This window comes from Pongo abelii, chromosome 1, assembly GCF_028885655.2.
Source record: "Pongo abelii isolate AG06213 chromosome 1, NHGRI_mPonAbe1-v2.0_pri, whole genome shotgun sequence".
NCBI classification, from domain to species: Eukaryota; Metazoa; Chordata; class Mammalia; order Primates; family Hominidae; genus Pongo; species Pongo abelii.
Window position 1 is genome coordinate 36,211,937 of NC_071985.2, and position 20,445 is coordinate 36,232,381.

General features: G+C 38.1%; 1 protein-coding gene across 18 annotated transcripts in view; it reads right to left on the reverse strand.

Moving 5' to 3' along the window:
- The window catches only part of RPS6KC1 (ribosomal protein S6 kinase C1), a 328,215-nt gene that overhangs the window by 149,484 nt on the left and 158,286 nt on the right, over window positions 1–20,445 (reverse strand). For 15 of the 18 annotated variants that reach the window (XR_008509987.2, XM_054520581.2, XM_054520569.2 and 12 more), the window contains one exon: window positions 226–273. The exons of 2 other annotated variants lie outside the window; for them this stretch is intronic. Coding sequence is in view for 15 of the 16 variants with exons in the window: in XM_054520581.2 (XP_054376556.1) it covers window positions 226–273 (48 nt within the window). In the remaining variant the exon portion in view is untranslated. Of the gene's footprint in view, window positions 1–225; window positions 274–17,898; window positions 17,946–20,445 lie in introns of those variants that run through there. One more of the 18 variants, XM_054520633.2, reaches the window with a different exon arrangement.

Consider the following 20,445-nt stretch of genomic DNA (forward strand, 5'->3'; position numbering starts at 1 on the left):
TCTGCCTCCTGGGTTCAAGCGATTCTCCTGCCTAAGCCTCCCGAGTAGCTGGGATTATAGGAGCCCACCATTATATCCGGCTAATTTTTTTATTTTTAGTAGAGACGGGGTTTCACCATGTTGGCCAGGATGGTCTCGAACTCCTGACCTTAGGTGACCTGCCTACCTCAGCCTCCCAAAGTGCTGGAATTATAGGCACCACACCTGGCTACAAATTTTACTTACTTTTAAAATGAAAGTCTGTTCTGTCCTTGTGTCCATTACAAGTAAAACCTACATAAAAGACACAAGTAATAATTTATTAACAATACAATGAAACATTAACTCTTGGCTTTAAACTAAACTGTAAGAGTAGGGCAGGGCTGAAATTTAATCCCCTCCCCAAAATTGTTCATTTCTGAATAAATTTTTTTAAGTCAACAAATTATAGGATCAAAATAATCTTATCCAAAATAGGTTTTATTATGGTTTCCTTTTCTAAAAATGCCATATTTTAGAAACATTACTGTTTCCTAAAGTATTTTCAAATGTATTTCTTAAAAGTAAAGGAAATATTATTTTAAACAGAGTTTTTCCTCTTGGAACATATATGATCAACAGGAAGTGGTTCAAAAAAATTGTTCAAGTCTCAATTTTCTTCCTAACACCTCCTATGTAGCAACTTGCTATAATGTGATCTCAATAACTCAGGCTCTAGCCTAAGGCATCCTTTTGGTATCTCTTCACCCTGGACTCACCTTAACACCCCTTTCCACCACCGGCAAATCCTGTCAGCTCTGTCTTCAAAATGTATCCAGAATCTGAACTCACCTTACCACTTTCACAGTTATTACTCTGATTCAAGCAAAGACCAACTCTTACCTAACTTGTAACTACGGTGTTCCAACTGATCTCCCTGCTTCCATCTTTGCTGCCCTGTGGTCTATCCTCAAAACAGCGGCCAGAGTTTTCTTTTTAAAACATAAGTTAGAACATGGCACTCTTCTTATCTCACTAAGAGAAAAAGCTTAAGCCCATAAAATGACCTCAAGACCCTTCACAACCTCTCACACATTGCCCCCTTAAACTACTCATTCCCACCCCTCATCTTGATGGATAAAATAAATTAACAGAAGTATGAAATTATCCTACCCTATTAAAGCTTTATTATTTTGGAAAAACTACCGTAGCAAAGATTGGCAAACTTTTTCTTTAAAGGGCCAGACTGTAAATATTTCAGGCTCTGCAGGCCTATGCAGTCTCTGTTACAGCTTTTCAACTTTGTCATTATAGAACCAAAGCAGCCACAGACTGAAATTGGCCATGGGAGGAGGATTTGTACTACAGAAATCAGCAAACACTGCAAATGAGCCTTCTTCCCCCTACCAGAGAGCTGACTGTCAAACATTTACCAGCCCACCACTGGGTAAGGAAAGACAGAAATTAAGGATGAAAAAAAAAGATGTTAAGCTTGAAAAAAATAAAAGAATTTTTAAAAGGTGAGAAGAAACAAGGAAGTTGAGATGGGAAACCAGTTCGAGAAGATGGAAAATTCCATTTTAGATATTAAAGTTGAAAAAATAGTGACAACTTCATCTTTGTCTTCTGAGTGTTTGACCTACACTATTTAAATTTCCATTAATTTCAATAAAATATTCTCACAGGTACCTCAAATCCTCTTCCCAAGGCCCTGCCTTCACCAAACAAACAAAGAGCCTGCTGCTCCTCCTATAGTACTAAGTAAGACCATCTTCCATGCATGCTCTGAAACCAAACATGGTCTAAGTTACTCTGAACTGTCTCCTGTCTCCCACCTTCGGAACAAGTGACTGATCCAGCATTCAACAATTATACACTGAGCACCTTCTAAATACCAAGTATTTAAAATCAATTCTAAACCAATCAAATCAATTCTACCTCCTAAGCACTTCTCTTATCCACCCTGTATTCTCTAATCTGCCATGTTTTAAGCATTTACTATGTGCTATACTTTACCCAGGTGTAATCAATATTAATCCTCCCAAAAAGCCAATGATTTATTTTATTTTATTTTGTTTTATTTTTATTGAGACTGGGTCTCACTCTGCTACCCAAGCTAGAGTGCTGTGGTGTGATTTTAGCTCACTGCAGCCTCAACTTCCCAGGTTCAAACGATCCTCCCACTTCAGCCTCCCAAGTAGCTGGTACTACAGGCATGTGCCACCATGCCTGGATAATTTTTTTTTTTTCGTAAGACAGGGGTCTCACTATATTGCCTAGGCTGGTCTTGAACTCCTGGGCTCAAGCGATCCTCCTGCCTTGGCCTCTCAAAGTGCTGAGATTACAGGGATAAGCCACCAGGTCTGGCCCAGGGAAATAATTTTACCATTCCTATTCTACATTAGAAGACATTACAGACATGTCTTCTTATGGACATAAGACATTCTTATTATGTGGAAGCTATAATAGTTGGTAACAGTATCTAACACTTGTGAGGATTTCAGTAAGATAATCTTATAAAACTACAGCCAGTTGCTATTACTGCTATCACTATTATTGCTTCTTTTTCCCTGAAATGTTCCCCCAGGCACTTATCAAACAAGTATGCATCTTTCCATACACAGCACAAATATCACTCTATCTCTCAGTAACACTGACTACTTTCTTCCTTTCTTCTGCTGTTTTACACAGCACCAGCATCTATTATAGCATCTCTAACCCTTCGATTTGGGGGTCTGTCTCCTATTGAGACTTCGAGCTCTTTATGGATATGCCATAAGGCAGGATAATGGGCCCCAAAGATGTTCATACCCTAAGAATCCCCAACATTTGTGAACATGTTATGTTACTGGCAAAAAGGCCTTTGCAGATGTAATTAAGGTACAGACCTTAAAACAGAGAGATTACACTGGATTATCTGGGTAGGTTCCAAAATATCACATGAATCCATTTCAAAAACAGAGAACTATCTTCTATGAAAAGAAATGCAAAGCACAGAAATGATAAGGCTGAAAGGGAAATCATATTCAAAGCATGAAAGAGATGCAAGGTTGCTGGCTCTCAGGTGCAAAGGCCCACATGCAAGAACTGGAGAGAGGCTTCTAGGATCTTATAGCAAGCCTAAGAAGGAACCTAGGCAACTTCTAGGAGTATAGAGCAGTCCTTGGCTGACAGCCAGCAAAGAAACAGAGTTCAGTCCTACAACTCTACGAAAAGAACAGAATTCAGCCAACAACCTGAATGAGCTTGGAAGCAGATTCCTCTCTTGAGCTTCCAGTAAGGAATATAGTCTTGCCACCATCTTGATTTCAACCCAGCAACTGTGTCAGACTTCTGACCTATAGAACTTTAATAATTTAGTTGTTATAGGCTGCCAACTTTGTGGTAATTTGTTATGACAGCAACAGAAAACCAACAGCATAAAAATTATTCTATCACGTAACACACTGTTCTCACACAGTAAATGTTTAATAAACACATGGTTAGTGAATTCAACTCTAAAAGTTTGTAAGGTAGATGACGACATGGGAATAGAGCTTAGAAAATAAGTCAGTATTAATGATTTATATTTGAGCATTCTCCATAAAGATAAAAACTAAAGACACAAGAATGAATCCCACTGGGACACTTCCTTTATATCAGGCACTGTGCTGGGCTTTAAGGAATTAAATCATGTAATTCTCTCAACAATCCAAAGAGGTAGGTATCTTTTATTAATCAAGTTTACAGATAAGGAAATAAACATAAAACTGATTGTACTCTCTGGAGTGCACTCTGAAACACTGGAACTTCTTTAACCTCAGGACTTTGTCCATACTCACAAAGATAGTAAGTGGTAGAGGGCAGTCTGGCTCCAGGTTTCTTCCTCTTTAACTGCTAAGTTATACTATTTATTTCTGAATTTTGAAAATATACATAGTTGAAATATTGTGAGTAAATAAGACAATAACCAAAAGTGTAGTGAGAAAAGTACAAAGAGAAAACACAGTGGTTCAGATGACAGAGAAAGAGAATGCTTAAGATGAGTGTAATCTATGCTAAACAACAGAGAGAAGCCATGAAGAATGAGGACTGAGAAACCATCACTGGTTAGGGCAGTTAGGAAGTCATGTGTAACTTTCAATACAGCACTGTACAGTTCACTGTACAATGAACTGAGGATAAAAGCCAGATTGCACAGAGTTAATAATGAGTGATAAGAAAATAGAGGTGACATATATAAGCCTTTCAATAGTAAAGTCTGTCAGAAGAAGGAAAAACACTAAAAGGAAATAGTGGGATCATCAGTTGAAACAAAAGGTTTGACTTTTATTATTTTTCAGATAGGATAGACTTATTCTCTCCATAGCTGCCCTTTGAGTTATAATCAACACAAATCTTGAGCCTCCAAAACATGAAAACACATTTGTGAACTTTAAGAGTTAAATCAACATATCAAGAATGTAAAAGGAGGCACCACGGCCCTCCTTCTGCAAAGAAGAGCTCAATAAATATCTGTTGAACATCTGTTGAATCTGTGAAGACATTTAGTGTTCCTTAAGTCTCATTTGTTTTTATATGAGGTGTGACTTTTTTTTTTTTTTTTTTTTGAGACGGAGTCTTGCTTTGTTGCCCAGGCTGGAGTGCAGTGGTGCGATCTCGGCTCACTACAAGCTCCGCCTCCCGGGTTCACGCCATTCTCCTGACTCAGCCTCCTGAGTAGCTGGGACTACAGGCGCCCACCACCACGCCCGGCTAATTTTTTGTATTTTTCGTAGAGACAGGGTTTCACCATGTTAGCCAGGATGGTCTCGATCTCCTGACCTCATGATCCGCCTGCCTCGGCATCCCAAAGTGCTGGGATTACAGGCATGAGCCACCACACCCGGCCTATATGAGGTGTGACTTTTAAGTCACTTACCAGAAAGCCAATTCTATTTGAACAAGACATATCTATATGAAGTAGAACACATCTTACTAGGTAAAAGGCATGGAAGCTGTATAACCAAAGGAAAGAACTTCTCCCTATTAAAAGCCCCTTAATTGACTCAACAAAATATACCTGCACAAATCAGGAGTGATACCTCCTTACTGATCTCACTTAGTCATGAAGCATGGAGCAGATCAGATAAAAAGGCCAAACCGGCTGGGTGCAGTGGCTCACACCTGTAATCTCAGCACTTTGGGAGACCAAGGTAGGTAGATCACCTGAGGTCAGGAGTTCAAGACCAGCCTGGCCAACGTGGTGAAACCTCGTCTCTACTAAAAATACAAAAATTAGCCGGGCATGGTGGTGGACACCTTTAATCCCAGCTACTCGGGAGGGTGAGGCATGAGAATCGCTTGAATCAGGAGGCGGAGGTTGCAGTGAGTTGAGATCGCGCCACTCCACACTCCAGCCTGAGCAACAGAGTGAGACTCCATCTCCAAAAAAAAAAAGCAAATTAAGATGGATAAACATGGCTGGGAAACGCTGCTTTGTTTATATTTACTTTCTTCTCCTACGAAGTTTGTGTGCAACTAGACAACGTTCACATTGAGGCAATAAACACAAGAACATATGTGATTTTTTAAAAATGTGCCCTTTGACTGTCAATTTCTCCCAAACAGGTGTTGGCTAAATGATTATAAATTGGCCTCTGGATACACCTCTTCAACTGAGCCGTACAGGGCTGGTGATAATATAATTAGACCCAAAAACATCAGGCTGGTGAATGCTTTCCATCTGTTTGGCAATAATGTTTAGTTAACAATAGTCTTTAAAAGAAGCACCTTCAACTTCAGTTCTTAAAGTTATTTATAGAGCCATTCTTAACACACCAGCACTCCTGCTAACAAGAGCTTTAGCCGCTTGGAAATTATTAGCCATACAGCTGTACACAAAGAGAAACGACTGCATTTAACATCTGTATCTTTCCAAATTTACATGCTTCAACCTCATTTAAAGTCATTTCTTAATGAACAGTGCTATGGTGCTGCATTAACATTATAGTTGCATGCACAAAGATAATAAGGAGCCAAACTTTTTTTTTAATGCCAACAGTAGGCCAATCTGTAATGAAACTGTCAGCATAAAGGACAAAATAATAGCTTCTTTAACCCTCAAACAGAATTTGTTCATTTGTAGACCAGAACACATCAATTTAAAAACTGCTCATGGGTTTGATCACCTTTATAAAGACAAAAATCTAATTTGTACTAGCTTGATACAATTGTCTTTCCAATAAAAGGCTCCTAAAACAATCTTTTATTTCATGATAAAACAAGTACTATAACTGTCATGAAATAATTACCTTGGATATCATACCTTATTGAAAGAATACAATTAACATATTTCTCCCTTTCATTTTTCACACTTACTTATCAGCCCTATATTAGCATATGGTCTAACAGAAGAGATTACTTCATCTTTGCCCATACTAATACATGAAATAACTGCTCCTAACTGGGGGAAAAAAAAAGAAAAAGCAGGCAACTTATTCCTTAAGGATTAGCCTCATCTGTTCTTCAATTCCACAAGTTTCACTTTTCCCACTTTTCTGTCATAATAGTAGTAGGAAAAGCTCCAACTGATTACAGGTTTGAGTCTATTTGTTAACTAGAGTTAAGAAAGGACTAATATTTAAGTAGGCAACCATCTTTGCAAAGAAAAGAGGGAGAAGGGGTATACCAAAAGTATCAAATGATGATTATTTTTAAGAAAATAAAGAAAAATAATATGGAGAAGAGAAAAGAGATATGCTACTACCAAGACAATATGACTGTGGTGAAGAAGTGTGGAGAGTTCCCTTCAGTGGGGATTCAGTGTCTCCCCATTCATGAATCTTTTTAGATATTTAATTTAAATGTTGACATTGGAAGTCTGGAAGTCCCTGAAAATAACTTCAGCTCCAATTCCTTTTAAAAGAAAGATTACTTGGGTAATTTGAGGGACTGTCTGTCTCTACTTTAGTGCCAGTTACTTCATGGGACTCCAGAACAATTAATACAAGTTAAAATAATGCTTAAGTATACAGAAAATTAGTACAACTACTATGGAAAACAATATGGAGATTCCTTAAAGAACTAAAAGTAGAACTACCATTCGATCCAGCAATCCCACTACTGGGTAGCTACCCAAAGAAAAAGAAGTCATTATATTAAAAAGACACATGCATATACATGTTTATAGCAGCACGATTAGCAACTGCAATGATACCGAACCAACCTAAGTGCCCAGCGACAAATGAGTGGATAAAGAAAATGTGGTGTATATATACTCCATAGAATACTACTCAGCCATAAAAAGAAATGAAATAATGTCTTTTGCAGCAACTTGGATGAAGGTGGAGGCCATTACTCTAAGTGAAGTAACTCAGGAATGGAAAACCAAGTATCATATGTTCTCGTAAGTGGGAGCTAAGCTATGAGGATGCAAAGGCATAAGAGTGATATAATGGACTTTGGGGACTCAGGACGGAAGGCTGGGAGATGGGTGAGGGATAAAATACTACGTATTGGGTACAGTGTACATTGTTCGAGTAATGGATGCACTTAAATCTCAGAAATCACCACTAAAGAACTTATCTGTGTAACCAAAACCACCAGTACCCCAAAAACTATTGAAAAAAAGAAAAAAAGACTACAGGACAAACACAGAGCATCCCTTAATAGTGTCGCGTATAACCTGATTTGTGTTTGCTGCTTATAATCTGAATGAGATATCAACTGTGACTTGCTCCTGGTAATTCACATATACATAATGATAACAGAAAGAATGAGATCAACACAATAAAGAAACTAGAGAAAACAGTACAAGACTGATTTTGCAAATAAGTTTTTTCCAACATACTTTCATGTGAACATGATTGTACTTACTATACTCTCTTTCAAAGATAATCCATACTTGACTAGTATTAGATCTGAATTTTTAACCAGATGGGCAAATTTACAAGAGCTGGTAATGTTATCCTTCTACAGAAATGGATTTGAACAACAAACCTAGAGAATTAAAACTTTGCTTTCCTCCCCTAACACGATGCATAATTATCAAATGTTATTCATATTTTCTGCTAAAATAAATCTCATTTTGTATTCTTAAAACATCCAAAATATGTTTCTACTCTTAATTCCACCCCTTATTCTCATGAGGCATCTTCATAAAAATTCAACTACTAGAAAACAAGGAATAGTACTCGGCAGGCTTTAATATCAACAATTCTCCCAACTGGGGTCTAACTTCTTTTTCTTTGGCATCAGAAGGCCAGCAATGTTCCCTGTACCATTGCCCAGCAACTCCAAAAGCAAAAGATGTTGCACCTACAGCTTTAGTCCATCAGAAGCTGCACCATCAAGAGCATCAGCATGAACAGACCATGCAGAGACGCTTCTCTCATGTTATGCCATGAAACCAATCTGTCCTTGGTTTTGTAAGTTTTCCGCTGATGAAAATTCAAGCATAAAGAGTAAAATTTGACAGGGATACTTATAACTCTAGTCTACAAGATATTTTCAGCTATTACTCTCAAGGATACATTTTCAATTGAGAAAAGTACATAAGGTACCCAAGATTTATGGGTAACAAAGAAAATCCTTTGGAGCCTTACCAATGTTTTATTTGTGCTAGAACTTCCCACATAGCAGATTATCATGAAGTGAACAAATAATCCAAAAAGGTTAGCAATGTACCCTGTACCCACTGCTCAGTAACTCCAAAAGCAAAATATGTTGCGCCTACAGCTTTAGCTCATCAGAAGTCGCTGCATCAATTTCTGCAGAGTTAACAAAGTTAAGAACGGCAGAGTCAAGAATCACCAACTAATTTAGAACAAAAGGAAATATCTCTTTGAGGCAGGTTGAGTCCTTCAGGCTCCTATTTGATCCAGAAATACCTTCAAAGGTAGAAGAAAACAAACCAAACCAGAATTGTATGAAGATTGTACTTAAAATCCACATCTCTTCTCAGTTATTAAAATCCAAAATGCCATAATTCAAAATACTTTGTTTATGCAAACATCCAAGATTCCTAAAAACATCCTATATTTCAATTTATGTAGTTATCTTATTTATCTTAACTACCAACAAACTGGGGTAGAAACAGAGGAAAAAGAACCAGGTTAGGAACAGCAAGTAACGTAAGACTAAACTGGTAAATAACTACTTCTATAAGAACACAACTAATCGTAGATTTCTTTAAATGCCCAGACATTCACAAAGGTTTTAGTATGCTAATTTTTAATTAAAAGATATTTCGGCAGTGAAAGCTCTTTCATATGCACTACTGATTCTTCATCAAACGTTAACTTTCCAACTTAACACCAGTCTAGCCGGTGGCAGCCTGAAGGTTTACCATCTGCTGCTACCCAAAGTCACTGTGGCCACCTTCAGAACATATGCATCAAAGCCCCAAGATAAGAGACTGAAGAAATATTGCCTAAGTCAGCATAAGGGGGATGACGAACCCAGAGGCAGGCAACAGGCAAGCTACCAGAAAATACAGAACATCATGAAGCATCAGTTAGCCTATGGAAAAAGTACCCAAGGTCACAGGGGACTCCAATGGCTGAACAAAAAGACAAGAGAAATACTACTCCTAATGGAATATACTTAAGTCATTATGTGATCTTTCTATTAAAAAAAAAAAAAAGTCTAGTCATATTTAAAATCACCTGTAATTTTATTGAAAATAGGCATTATGGTGAATAAAATGAAACATAAAATGTAAGATGTTTTATTCAGTCTATGGATAATAATAAAGATTGTATTTTTTATGGAGTCATAAAAGTAGAGTATTTTGTTTTGAAAGGCTTGTTTTTCTGGGTACTATCATACCCATACTTCAAACATAACATGAGAAAATAGACTTTGAGACAGATTTAACAAAATCCACGAAATACCACTTTAAAAACCTGATGCCATATATTTAAGGTAATGATCACGTTTACCATAATACTTCATATAAAAACAAAATACTGTGGTGTCTTTTAAAAACAGAATCTCAAGACTCTAACTATATTCAATTCTAATGCTGAATAACTGGCATATATTCATTGTAAAAGAAATATATTCACAGGAAATTTGCTTAGACTTCATTTTTGCTTTCTGCTTTTTAAAATGTATTTTAAATGTAGTTAGAAGAAAATAAGTATAGAAGATATTTTCTAGAAAATTACACAAAAGCATCTTTTAATTCTTAGTTTTAAAATGGCAACAGAATGCCGGGCACAGTGACTCACATCTGCAATCCCAGCACTTTGGGAGACTGAGGCGGGCAGATCGCTGAGGCCAGGAGTTCGAGACCAGCCTGACCAACATGGCGAAACCCTCTTTCTATAAAAATACAAAAATTAGCTGGGTGAGGTGGCACATGCCTGTAACCCCAGTTACTTGGGAGGCTGAGGCACAAGAATTACTTAAACTTAGGAGGCAGAAGTTGCAGTGAGGTGACATCACACCACTGTACTCCACCCTGGGTGACAGAGCAAGACTCCATTTCAAAAACATAAAATAAAATGGCAACAGATGCATTTTTTTTGCGTTAATTCAGATCTTAATTCAGATTTTTAAAGATTCTTCAATGCTTCCACAGAGAATTAGTTATAAACTAATTTAAAGATAGGGGATTATTAAACATTCATGTACCATAAAAACTAGTGTAATAAAGCACATTTATTTTACCCTATATTTAAACTTGATTAATACAAACATAACCTGTTGGAATGTAAATATCAATATTTCTATGATACAATACTGTATTGTGTGTGTATATCCCATCTGAATTAAATTCATACCTATAAATATTTAGTAATTTGGGTAAGTATGTTTTTTTTATTATTATACTTTAAGTTTTAGGGTACATGCGCACAACGTGCAGGTTTGTTACATATGTATACATGTGCCATGTTGGCGTGCTGCACCCATTAACTCATCATTTAACATTAGGTATATCTCCTAATGCTATACTCCCCCTTCCCCCCACCAAAACAGGCCCCAGTGTGTGATGTTCCCCTTCCTGTATCCATGTGTTCTCATTGTTCAATTCCCACCTATGAATGAGAACATGCAGTGTTTGGTTTTTTGTCCTTGCGATAGTTTGCTGAGAATGATGGTTTCCAGCTTCATCCGTGTCTCTACAAAGGACATGAACTCATCCTTTTTTATGGCTGCATAGTATTCCATGGTGTATATGTGCCACATTTTCTTAATTCAGTCTATTATTGTTGGACATTTGGGTTGGTTCCAAGTCTTTGCTATGGTGAATAGTGCTGCAATAAACATACATGTGCATGTGTCTTTATAGCAGCATGTGTTATAATCCTTTGGGTATATACCCAGTAACGGGATGGCTGGGTCAAATGGTATTTCTAGTTCTAGATCCCTGAGGAATCACCACACTGACTTCTACAATGGTTGAACTAGTTTATAGTCCCACCAACAATGTAAAAGTCTTCCTATTTCTCCACATCCTCTCCAGCACCTGTTGTTTCCTGACTTTTTAATGATCACCATTCTAACTGATGTGAGATGGTATCTCATTGTGGTTTTGATTTGCATTTCTCTGATGGCCAGTGATGATGAGCATTTTTTCATGTGTCTTTTGGCTGCATAAATGTCTTCTTTTGAGAAGTATCTGTTCATATCCTTCGCCCACTTGTTGATGGGGTTGTTTTTTTCTTGTAAATTTGTTGGAGTTCATTGTGGATTCTGGATATTAGCCCTTTGTCAGATGAGTAGATTGCAGAAATTTTCTCCCATTCTGTAGGTTGCCTGTTCACTCTGATGGTAGTTTCTTTTGCTGTGCAGAAGCTCTTTAGTTTAATGAGATCCCATTTGTCAATTTTGGCTTTTGTTGCCATTGCTTTTGGTGTTTTAGACATGAAGTCTTTGCCCATGCCTATGTCCTGAATGGTATTGCCTAGGTTTTCTTCTAGGTTTTCTTTGCTTGTATCCACTTCTATTTCATTGAGCAGTGGTTTGTAGTTCTCCTTGAAGAGGTCCTTCACGTCCCTTGTAAGTTGGATTCTTAGATATTTTATTCTCTTTGAAGCAATTGTGAATGGGAGTTCACTCATGATTTGGCTCTCTGTTTGTCTGTTATTGGTGTATAAGAATGCTTGTGATTTTTGCGCATTGATTTTTTATGCTGAGACTTTGCTGAAGTTGCTTATCAGCTTAAGGAGATTTTCAGCTGAGACAATGGGGTTTTCTAGATATACAATCATGTCATCTGCAAACAGGGACAATTTGACTTCCTCTTTTCCTAATTGAATACCCTTTATTTCCTTCTTCTGTCTGATTGCCTTGGCCAGAACTTTCAACACTATGTTGAATAGGAGTGGTGAGAGAGGATATCCCTGTCTTGTGCCAGTTTTCAAAGGGAATGCTTCCAGTTTTTGCCCATTCAGTATGATATTGGCTGTGGGTTTGTCATAGACAGCTCTTATTATTTTGAGATACATCCCATCAATACCTAATTTATTGAGAGTTTTTAGCATGAAGGGTTGTTGAATTTTGTCAAAGGCCTTTTCTGCATCTATTGAGGTAATCATGTGGTTTTTCTCATTGGTTCTGTTTATATGCTGGATTACATTTATTGATTTGCATATGTTGAACCAGCCTGGCATCCCAGGGATGAAGCCCACTTGATCATGGTGGATAAGCTTTTTGATGTGCTGCTGGATTCGGTTTGCCAGTATTTTATTGAGGATTTTTACATCAATGTTCATCAGGGATACTGGTCTAAAATTCTCTTTTTTTGTTGTGTCTCTGTCGGGCTTTGGTATCAGGATGATGCTGGCCTCATAAAATGAGTTAGGGAGGATTCCCTCTTTTTTTATTGATTGGAATAGTTTCAGAGGAATGGCACCAGCTCATCTTTGTACCTCTGGTAGAATTCGGCTGTGAATCCATCTGGTCCTGGACTTTTTTTGGTTGGTAAGCTATTAATTATTGCCTCAATTTCAGAGCCTGTTATTGGTCTATTCAGAGTTTCAACTTCTTCCTGGTTTAGTCTTGGGAGGGTGTATGTGTCGAGGAATTTATCCATTTCTTCTAGATATTCTAGTTTATTTGCATAGAGGTGTTTATAGTATTCTCTGATGGTAGTTTGTATTTCTGTGGGATCGGTGGTGATATCCCCTTTATCATTTTTTATTGCATTTATTTGATTCTTCTCTCTTTTCTTCTTTATTAGTCTTGCTAGCGGTCTATCAATTTTGTTGATCTTTTCAAAAAACCAGCTCCTGGATTCATTGATGTTTTGAAGGGTTTTTTGTGTCTCTATCTCCTTCAGTTCTGCTCTGATCTTAGTTATTTCTTGCCTTCTGCTAGCTTTTGAATGTGTTTGCTCTTGCTTCTCTAGTTCTTTTAATTGTGATATTAGGGTGTCAAATTTAGATCTTTCCTGCTTTCTCTTGTGGGCATTTAGTGCCATAAATTTCCCTCTACACACTGCTTTAAATGTGTCCCAGAGATTCTGGTACGTTGTGTCTTTGCTCTCGTTGGTTTCAAAGAACATCTTTATTTCTGCCTTCATTTCGTTATGTACCCAGTAGTCATTCAGGAGCAGGTTGCTCAGTTTCCATGTAGTTGAGTGGTTTTGAGTACGTTTCTTAATCCTGAGTTCTAGTTTGATTGCACTGTGGTCTGAGAGACAGTTTGTTATAATTTCTGTTCTTTCACATTTGCTGAGGAGAGCTTTACTTCCAACTATGTGGTCAATTTTGGAATAAGTCCGGGGTGGTGCTGAGAAGAATGTATATTCTGTTGATTTGGGGTGGAGAGTTCTGTAGATGTCTATTAGTTCTGCTTGGTGCAGAGCGGAGTTCAATTCCTAGATATCCTTGTTAACTTTCTGTCTCGTTGATTTGTCTAATGTTGACAGTGGGGTGTTAAAGTCTCCCATTATTATTGTGTGGGAGTCTAAGTCTCTTTGTAGGTCTCTAAGGACTTGCTTTATGAATCTGGGTGCTCCTGTATTGGGTGCACATATATTTAAGATAGTTAGTTCTTGTTGAATTGATCCCTTTACCATTATGTAATGGCCCTCTTTGTCTCTTTTGATCTTTGTTGGTTTAAAGTCTGTTTTATCAGAGACTAGGATTGCAACCCTTGCCTTTTTTTGTTTTCCATTTTCTTGGTAGGTCTTCCTCCATCCTTTCATTTTGAGCCTATGTGTGTCTCTGCATGTGAGATGGGTTTCCTGAATACAGCACACTGATGGGTCTTGACTCTTTATCCAATTTGCCAGTCTGTGTCTTTTAATTGGAGCTTTTAGTCCATTTACATTTAAGGTTAATATTGTTATGTGTGAATTTGATCCTGTCGTTATGATGTTAGCTGGTTATTTTGCTCGTTAGTTGATGCAGTTTCTTCGTAGCATCAATGGTCTTTACAATTTGGCATGTTTTTGCAGTGGCTGGTACCGGTTGTTCCTTTCCATGTTTAGTGCTTTCTTCAGGAGCTCTTGTAGGGCAGGCCTGGTGGTGACAAAATCTCTCAGCATTTGCTTGTCTGTAAAGTATTTTAATTCTCCTTCACTTATGAAGCTTAGTTTGGCTGGATATGAAATTCTGGGTTGAAAATTCTTTTCTTTAAGAATGTTGAATATTGGCCTCCACTCTCTTCTGGCTTGTAGAGTTTCTGCCGAGAGATCAGCTGTTAGTCTGGTGGGCTTCCCTTTATGGGTAACCCGACCTTTCTCTCTGGCTGCCCTTAACATTTTTTCCTTTATTTCAACTTTGGTGAATCTGACAATTATGTGTCTTGGAGTTGCTCTTCTCAAGGAGTATCTTAGTGACATTCTCTGTATTTCCTGAATTTGAATGTTGGCCTGCCTTGCTAGATTGGGGAAGTTCTCCTGGATTATATCCTGCAGAGTGTTTTCCAACTTGGTTCCATTCTCCCTGTCACTTTCAGGTACACCAATCAGACGTAGATTTGGTCTTTTCACATAGTCCCACATTTCTTGGAGGCTTTGCTCGTTTCTTTTTATTCTTTTTTCTCTAAACTTCTCTTCTCGCTTCATTTCATTCATTTGTTCTTCCATCACTGATACCCTTTCTTCCAGCTGATCGCATCGGCCACTGAAGCTTGTGCATTCGTCATGTAGTTCTCATGCCGTGGTTTTCAGCTCCATCAGGTCCTTTAAAGACTTCTCTGCATTGGTTATTCTAGTTAGCCATTCGTCTAATCTTTTCAAGGTTTTTAACTTCTTTGCGATGCGTTCGAACTTCCTCCTTTAGCTCGGAGTAGTTTGATCATCTGAAGCCTTCTTCTCTCAACTCGTCAAAGTCATTCTCTGTCCAGCTTTGTTCCGTTGCTGGTGAGGAGTTGCGTTCATTTGGAGGAGGACAGGCGCTCTGATTTTTAGAATTTTCAGTTTTTTCTGTTCTGTTTTTTCCCCATCTTTGTGGTTTTATCTACCTTTGGTTTTTGATGGTGGTGATGTACAGATGGGGTTTTGGTGTCAATGTCCTTTCTGTTTGTTAGTTTTCCTTCCAACAGTCAGGACCCTCAGCTGCAGGTCTGTTGGAGTTTGCCGGAGGTCCATTCCAGACCCTGTTTGCCTGGGTATCGGCAGCGGAGGCTGCAGAACAGCGAGTATTGTTGAACAGCAAATGTTGCTGCCTGATCATTCCTCTGGAAGTTTTGTCTCAGAGGAGTACCCGGCCATGTGAGGTGTCAGTCTGCCCCTACTGGGGGGTGCCTCCCAGTTAGGCTACTTGGGGGTCAGGAACCCACTTGAGGAGGCAGTCTGTTCATTCTCAGATCTCAAGCTGCATGCTGGGAGAATCACCACTGTCTTCCAAGGTGTCAGACAGGGACATTTAAGTCTGCAGAGGTTCCTGTTGCCTTTTGTTTGGCTATGTCCTGCCCCCATAGGTGGAGTCTGCAGAGGCAGGCAGGCAGGCTTCCTTGAGCAGCGGTGGGCTCCACCCAGTTCGAGCTTCCCAGCTGCTTTGTTTACCTACTCAAGCCTCAGCAAGGGCGGGCACCCCTCCCCCAGCCTTGCTGCGGGTTTGATCTCAGACTGCTGTGCTAGCAATGAGTGAGGCTCCGTGGGCATAGGACCCTCCGAGCCAGGCACAGGATATAATCTCTTGGTTTGCTGTTTGCTAAGACCATTGGAAAAGCGCAGTATTAGGGTAGGAATGACCTGATTTTCCAGGTGCCGTCTGTCATCCCTTTCCTTGGCTATGAAAGGGAATTCCCTGACCCCTTGCGCTTCCCGGGTGAGGCGATGCCTCGCCCTGCTTCAGCTCACGCTCGGTGCGCTGCGCCCATGGTCCTGCACCCACTGTCCGACAATCCCCAGTGAGATGAACCCAGTACCTCAGTTGGAAATGCACAAATCATTCGTCTTCTGCATCGCTCACACTGGGAGCTGTAGACTGGAGCTGTTCCTATTCGGCCATCTTGGAACTTCCCCATTATGATGGTTTTTTAAAAATCATAGTTTGTCATTGTGATAATAGCTGAAAACAGAGCAAATGCTACTAGAGTTAAGTTTATCTTCCAAGATATCAGTAGATTATGAATAATATTAGAAAAAGAAAATAAGCATATTTTGATAGTACTAAAACAGATTTACAAATAAAATTTACTCAAAATTCAAAAGCTAGTCATTCCTACATTGTTTCATTCCTCCAAGGGCCAGTGAAATATGATTGGCAAAGTTTTTCATGGACAGACTAATATCAGAATCATTAAAGATAAAGAAAAATTTTAAATGATTTTCTAGTGGTTATCAATGAACTGATTCTAAACTTCATGTAGAAATGCAAAAGACCCAGAATAGCTAACACAATACTGAAGAACAAAGCTGGAGGACTGATACTACCTGACTCCAAGGCTTCCTATAAAGCCACAGTAATCAAGACAGTGTGGTATTGGCTAAAGAATAGACAAATCAATCAATGCAACAGAACAGAGAGCCCAGAAGGAGACCCACATAAATATACTCAACTCACTTTTGACAAAAGAGCAAAGGGAATACAATGGAGCAAAGAGCCCTTTCAAAAATGGTGCTAGACAGCCACATGCAAAAATGTGAATCTAGAACAGACCTTACACTCTTAACAAAAATTAACAAAATGGATCATAGAACTAAATGTAAAACATAAAATTATTAAAATCCTAGAAGATAACACAGGAGAAAACCTAGATAACTTTGAATATGGTGATGACTTTTTAGATATAATATCAAAGGCAGAACCCACTCGTATGAAACAATTGATAAGATAGACTTCATTAAGATTAAAAACTTATGCTCCATGAAAAACAATGTCGAGAGAATGAGAAAACAAGCCACTACCAGAGAGAAAATATTTATAAATGATACGTCTGATAATGGACCATTAGCCAAAATATACAAAGAACTCTTAATAATTTTAAAAACCTGATTTAAAAACGGGCCAAAGACTAACAGACACCTCACCAAACAAGATATACAGACGGCAAATAAGCATATAAAAAGATACTCAATATTGTATGTCATCAGGAAAGAGCAAATTGAAACAAGATATCACTACATACCTACTAGAATTGCAAAAATCCAGAACACTGACACCTCCAAATGCTGGCAAAGATACAAAGCAACAGAAACTTTCATTCATTGCTGGTGGAAATGCAAAATAACACATCCACTTTGGAAGACAGTTTGGCAGTTTCTTACAAAACTAAACATACTCTCACCATAAATTAACCAGCAATTACACTCCTTCGTGTCTACTCAAAGGAGCTGAAAATGCATGTCCACAAAAACCCCTGCACATGGATGTTTATAGAAGCTTCATTCATAATTGCCAAAACTTGGAAGCAACCAAACATTCTTCAATCGGTGAATGGGTAAACTGGGGTCATCCAGATAACAGAATACCATTGAGCATTAAAAATAAATAAGCTGTCGAGCCATGAAAAGCATGAAGAAACCTTAAATGCATATTACTAAGTGAAGAAAGCCAATCTGAAAAGGCTACATACTGATTCCATACTGATTCCAACTATATGACATTCTGGAAAAGGCAAAACTGTGGAGACAGAAAAAAAAAAGATCAGTGGTTACCACATGTTGGCAGGGAATGAATAGGCAGAGCACAGAGATTTTTAGGGTAGTGAAAATACTCTGTATGATATTATAATGCTGGATACATGTCATTATACATTTGTCCAAACCCACAGAATGTACAACACCAAGAATGATCTTAATATAAACTATGAACTGTAAGTCATTATGATGTGTCAATGAAAGGTCATCAATTGCAATAAATGTACCACTCTGGTGGGGGTTGTTGACAATAGGGGAGGTTATGCATGGGTGGGGTCAAGGGGGCACATGGAAAAACTCTGTCTCTCTCTCAATTTTGCTGTCACCCTAAAACTGCCCTCAAAAAATAGTCTTAAAAAGCAAAACGCTTCTCTACTTCCCATCTAAAAATCACTTGGCCAGATCCTTGGATTACACATCTTTACACAAATAACTAAAACGAGTCCTGCACTAAAATGATGCAAAATCCAAGTCATTCTCCAATAAATAAACTACAAACACAAATTTAAAATCTCTCATATTCATATGAGCCAAATGTCAATGAACATGAGCCATTCCTCAATGATGTCTCATACTAAAGTGTGAAGTTAACGATTTAGTGAACAATAAACCTATCAAAGAAATATCTTTTATATGTATGTAAAAAGAATTTTACTTTGTATAATTTTTCAAATTCTAGGCCTATACATCTATTACTTCATAAAACCTGCTTCCAAAGGACTTGGTGTGTCTTTGTAAGGAAAATGGATATAAATATAGCAGAAGGCAGAATATAAAAGACAGAGAAATTGGGTTTAAGACAGAATTGCTAAAGAGCTAGGAAAAACAACCACTTAGGAGGCTCTTCTCAGATCCAAATGCTTTAAAAGCTAGATCTCTCTACACCTTTGTCATTCTCATTTTGATTGTCTGTTTTCCGTTTTTGTGAAGAATCTGCCCAAGGCCATAAAGGGATTATGCTAAAGAGAGGTTAAAACTCTAAAGTTCTGGGTTTATAGGCCCAAGTTCAGCTCATGCCATTCAATCCCATAATGAATCCATTTATTCTATTTCTAGTTTGAATTCTGAAGTTCACCTGGGATGATAACTTGACACTGTTAAATTTAGATGAAAATTAATTCAAAGTATAGTCTATTGTATTTAGCTTTAGTTCCTTATTTGCATTTGCTAGAAAAACCAAATACTCTGATGCTGATGTAAACTATTTCACTGTCCATTCATACCCTAGTTTAATATTTTCTGTCTGCTGCTAGATGTGCTCTATAAATACACTTAAAATAAGTCCCTAAAAAGCACCAAATACATCCACATAGTTCTCGTTTATAGAATCAAGGCAGTATGTAGTCACACAGTTAATAAATGTTCTCTCATAATGATAACAGACACAGAAGCAACATTCTCAAGTCGATCAATACATATCCAACTAAGCTGCCAATGTCAAAGGTAGCCTGATTCCAATTCAGAAGAAAATGCCTCAAGGGCAAGGAAGCTTTAAATGCTATTATTTTAAAATGTGTTTAGTGAGTTTGTACTTTCATAGCAGATGGAGCCAAACTTCTGGTATTGATTAAAATTTAACAGTATTTTTAAATGACCTAGAAAATTTATTGAGTATAAGAACACAATGTGTTCATGTTCTGAAAAATTCCAAAATGTTTTAAAGCACATATGAAACACAAAGGCACAATACTCATTCTCAAATTGACAAGTTCATTGACTCCAACAAAGTACTCTGTCAACAGTCTACAGGTATACTCTGTGAGAAAAGGTGGAAACAGGAGAAGTAGGAATGTTTGGATGGTTTTCAGTTTGTAATGTCCTCTTGCTCTGATGCTTCAAGTGTAATATATTTTGAGGCACAGATTTACAGATTATTTGAAATGTTAAGACACGATTTTGTCTCTTTTTGTTACCTTCAAACTTACTCAACAAGTATACTTGGTCAAGTACACTTCAGAAATCTGAAGACTTATTGGAAAAGGCACAGAAATAACATCAAAAACTACTGTATAATATAGATAAATATTATTGTCAGGTGTTCAAACCAGAGCAACTCCACCTTGAACAGGGGTTGGGTAAAAATGAGGCAGACTCCTGCTGGGCTGCATCCTCAGGAGGTCAGGCATTCTTAGTCACAGATGAGATAGGAGGTTGGTACAACATACAGGTCACAGAACCCCCACTAATAAAACATGATGCAGTAAAGAGGACAACCAAAACCCACCAAAACCAATATAACAACAAAAGTCACCTCTGGTCGTCCTCACTGCTCACTGCACACTAATTATAATGCATTAGCGTGCTAAAAGACACTCCCACCAGCACCATGACAGTTTACAAATGCCATGGCAATGCCTGCAGGTTGTCCTATATAGTCTAAAAAGGGTAGGAACATTCTGTTCTGGGAAATTCACACCCCTTTCCCAAAAAACTCACAAATAGCCCACCCCTTGTTCAGTTTCTACAATCAAGAAATAACCGTA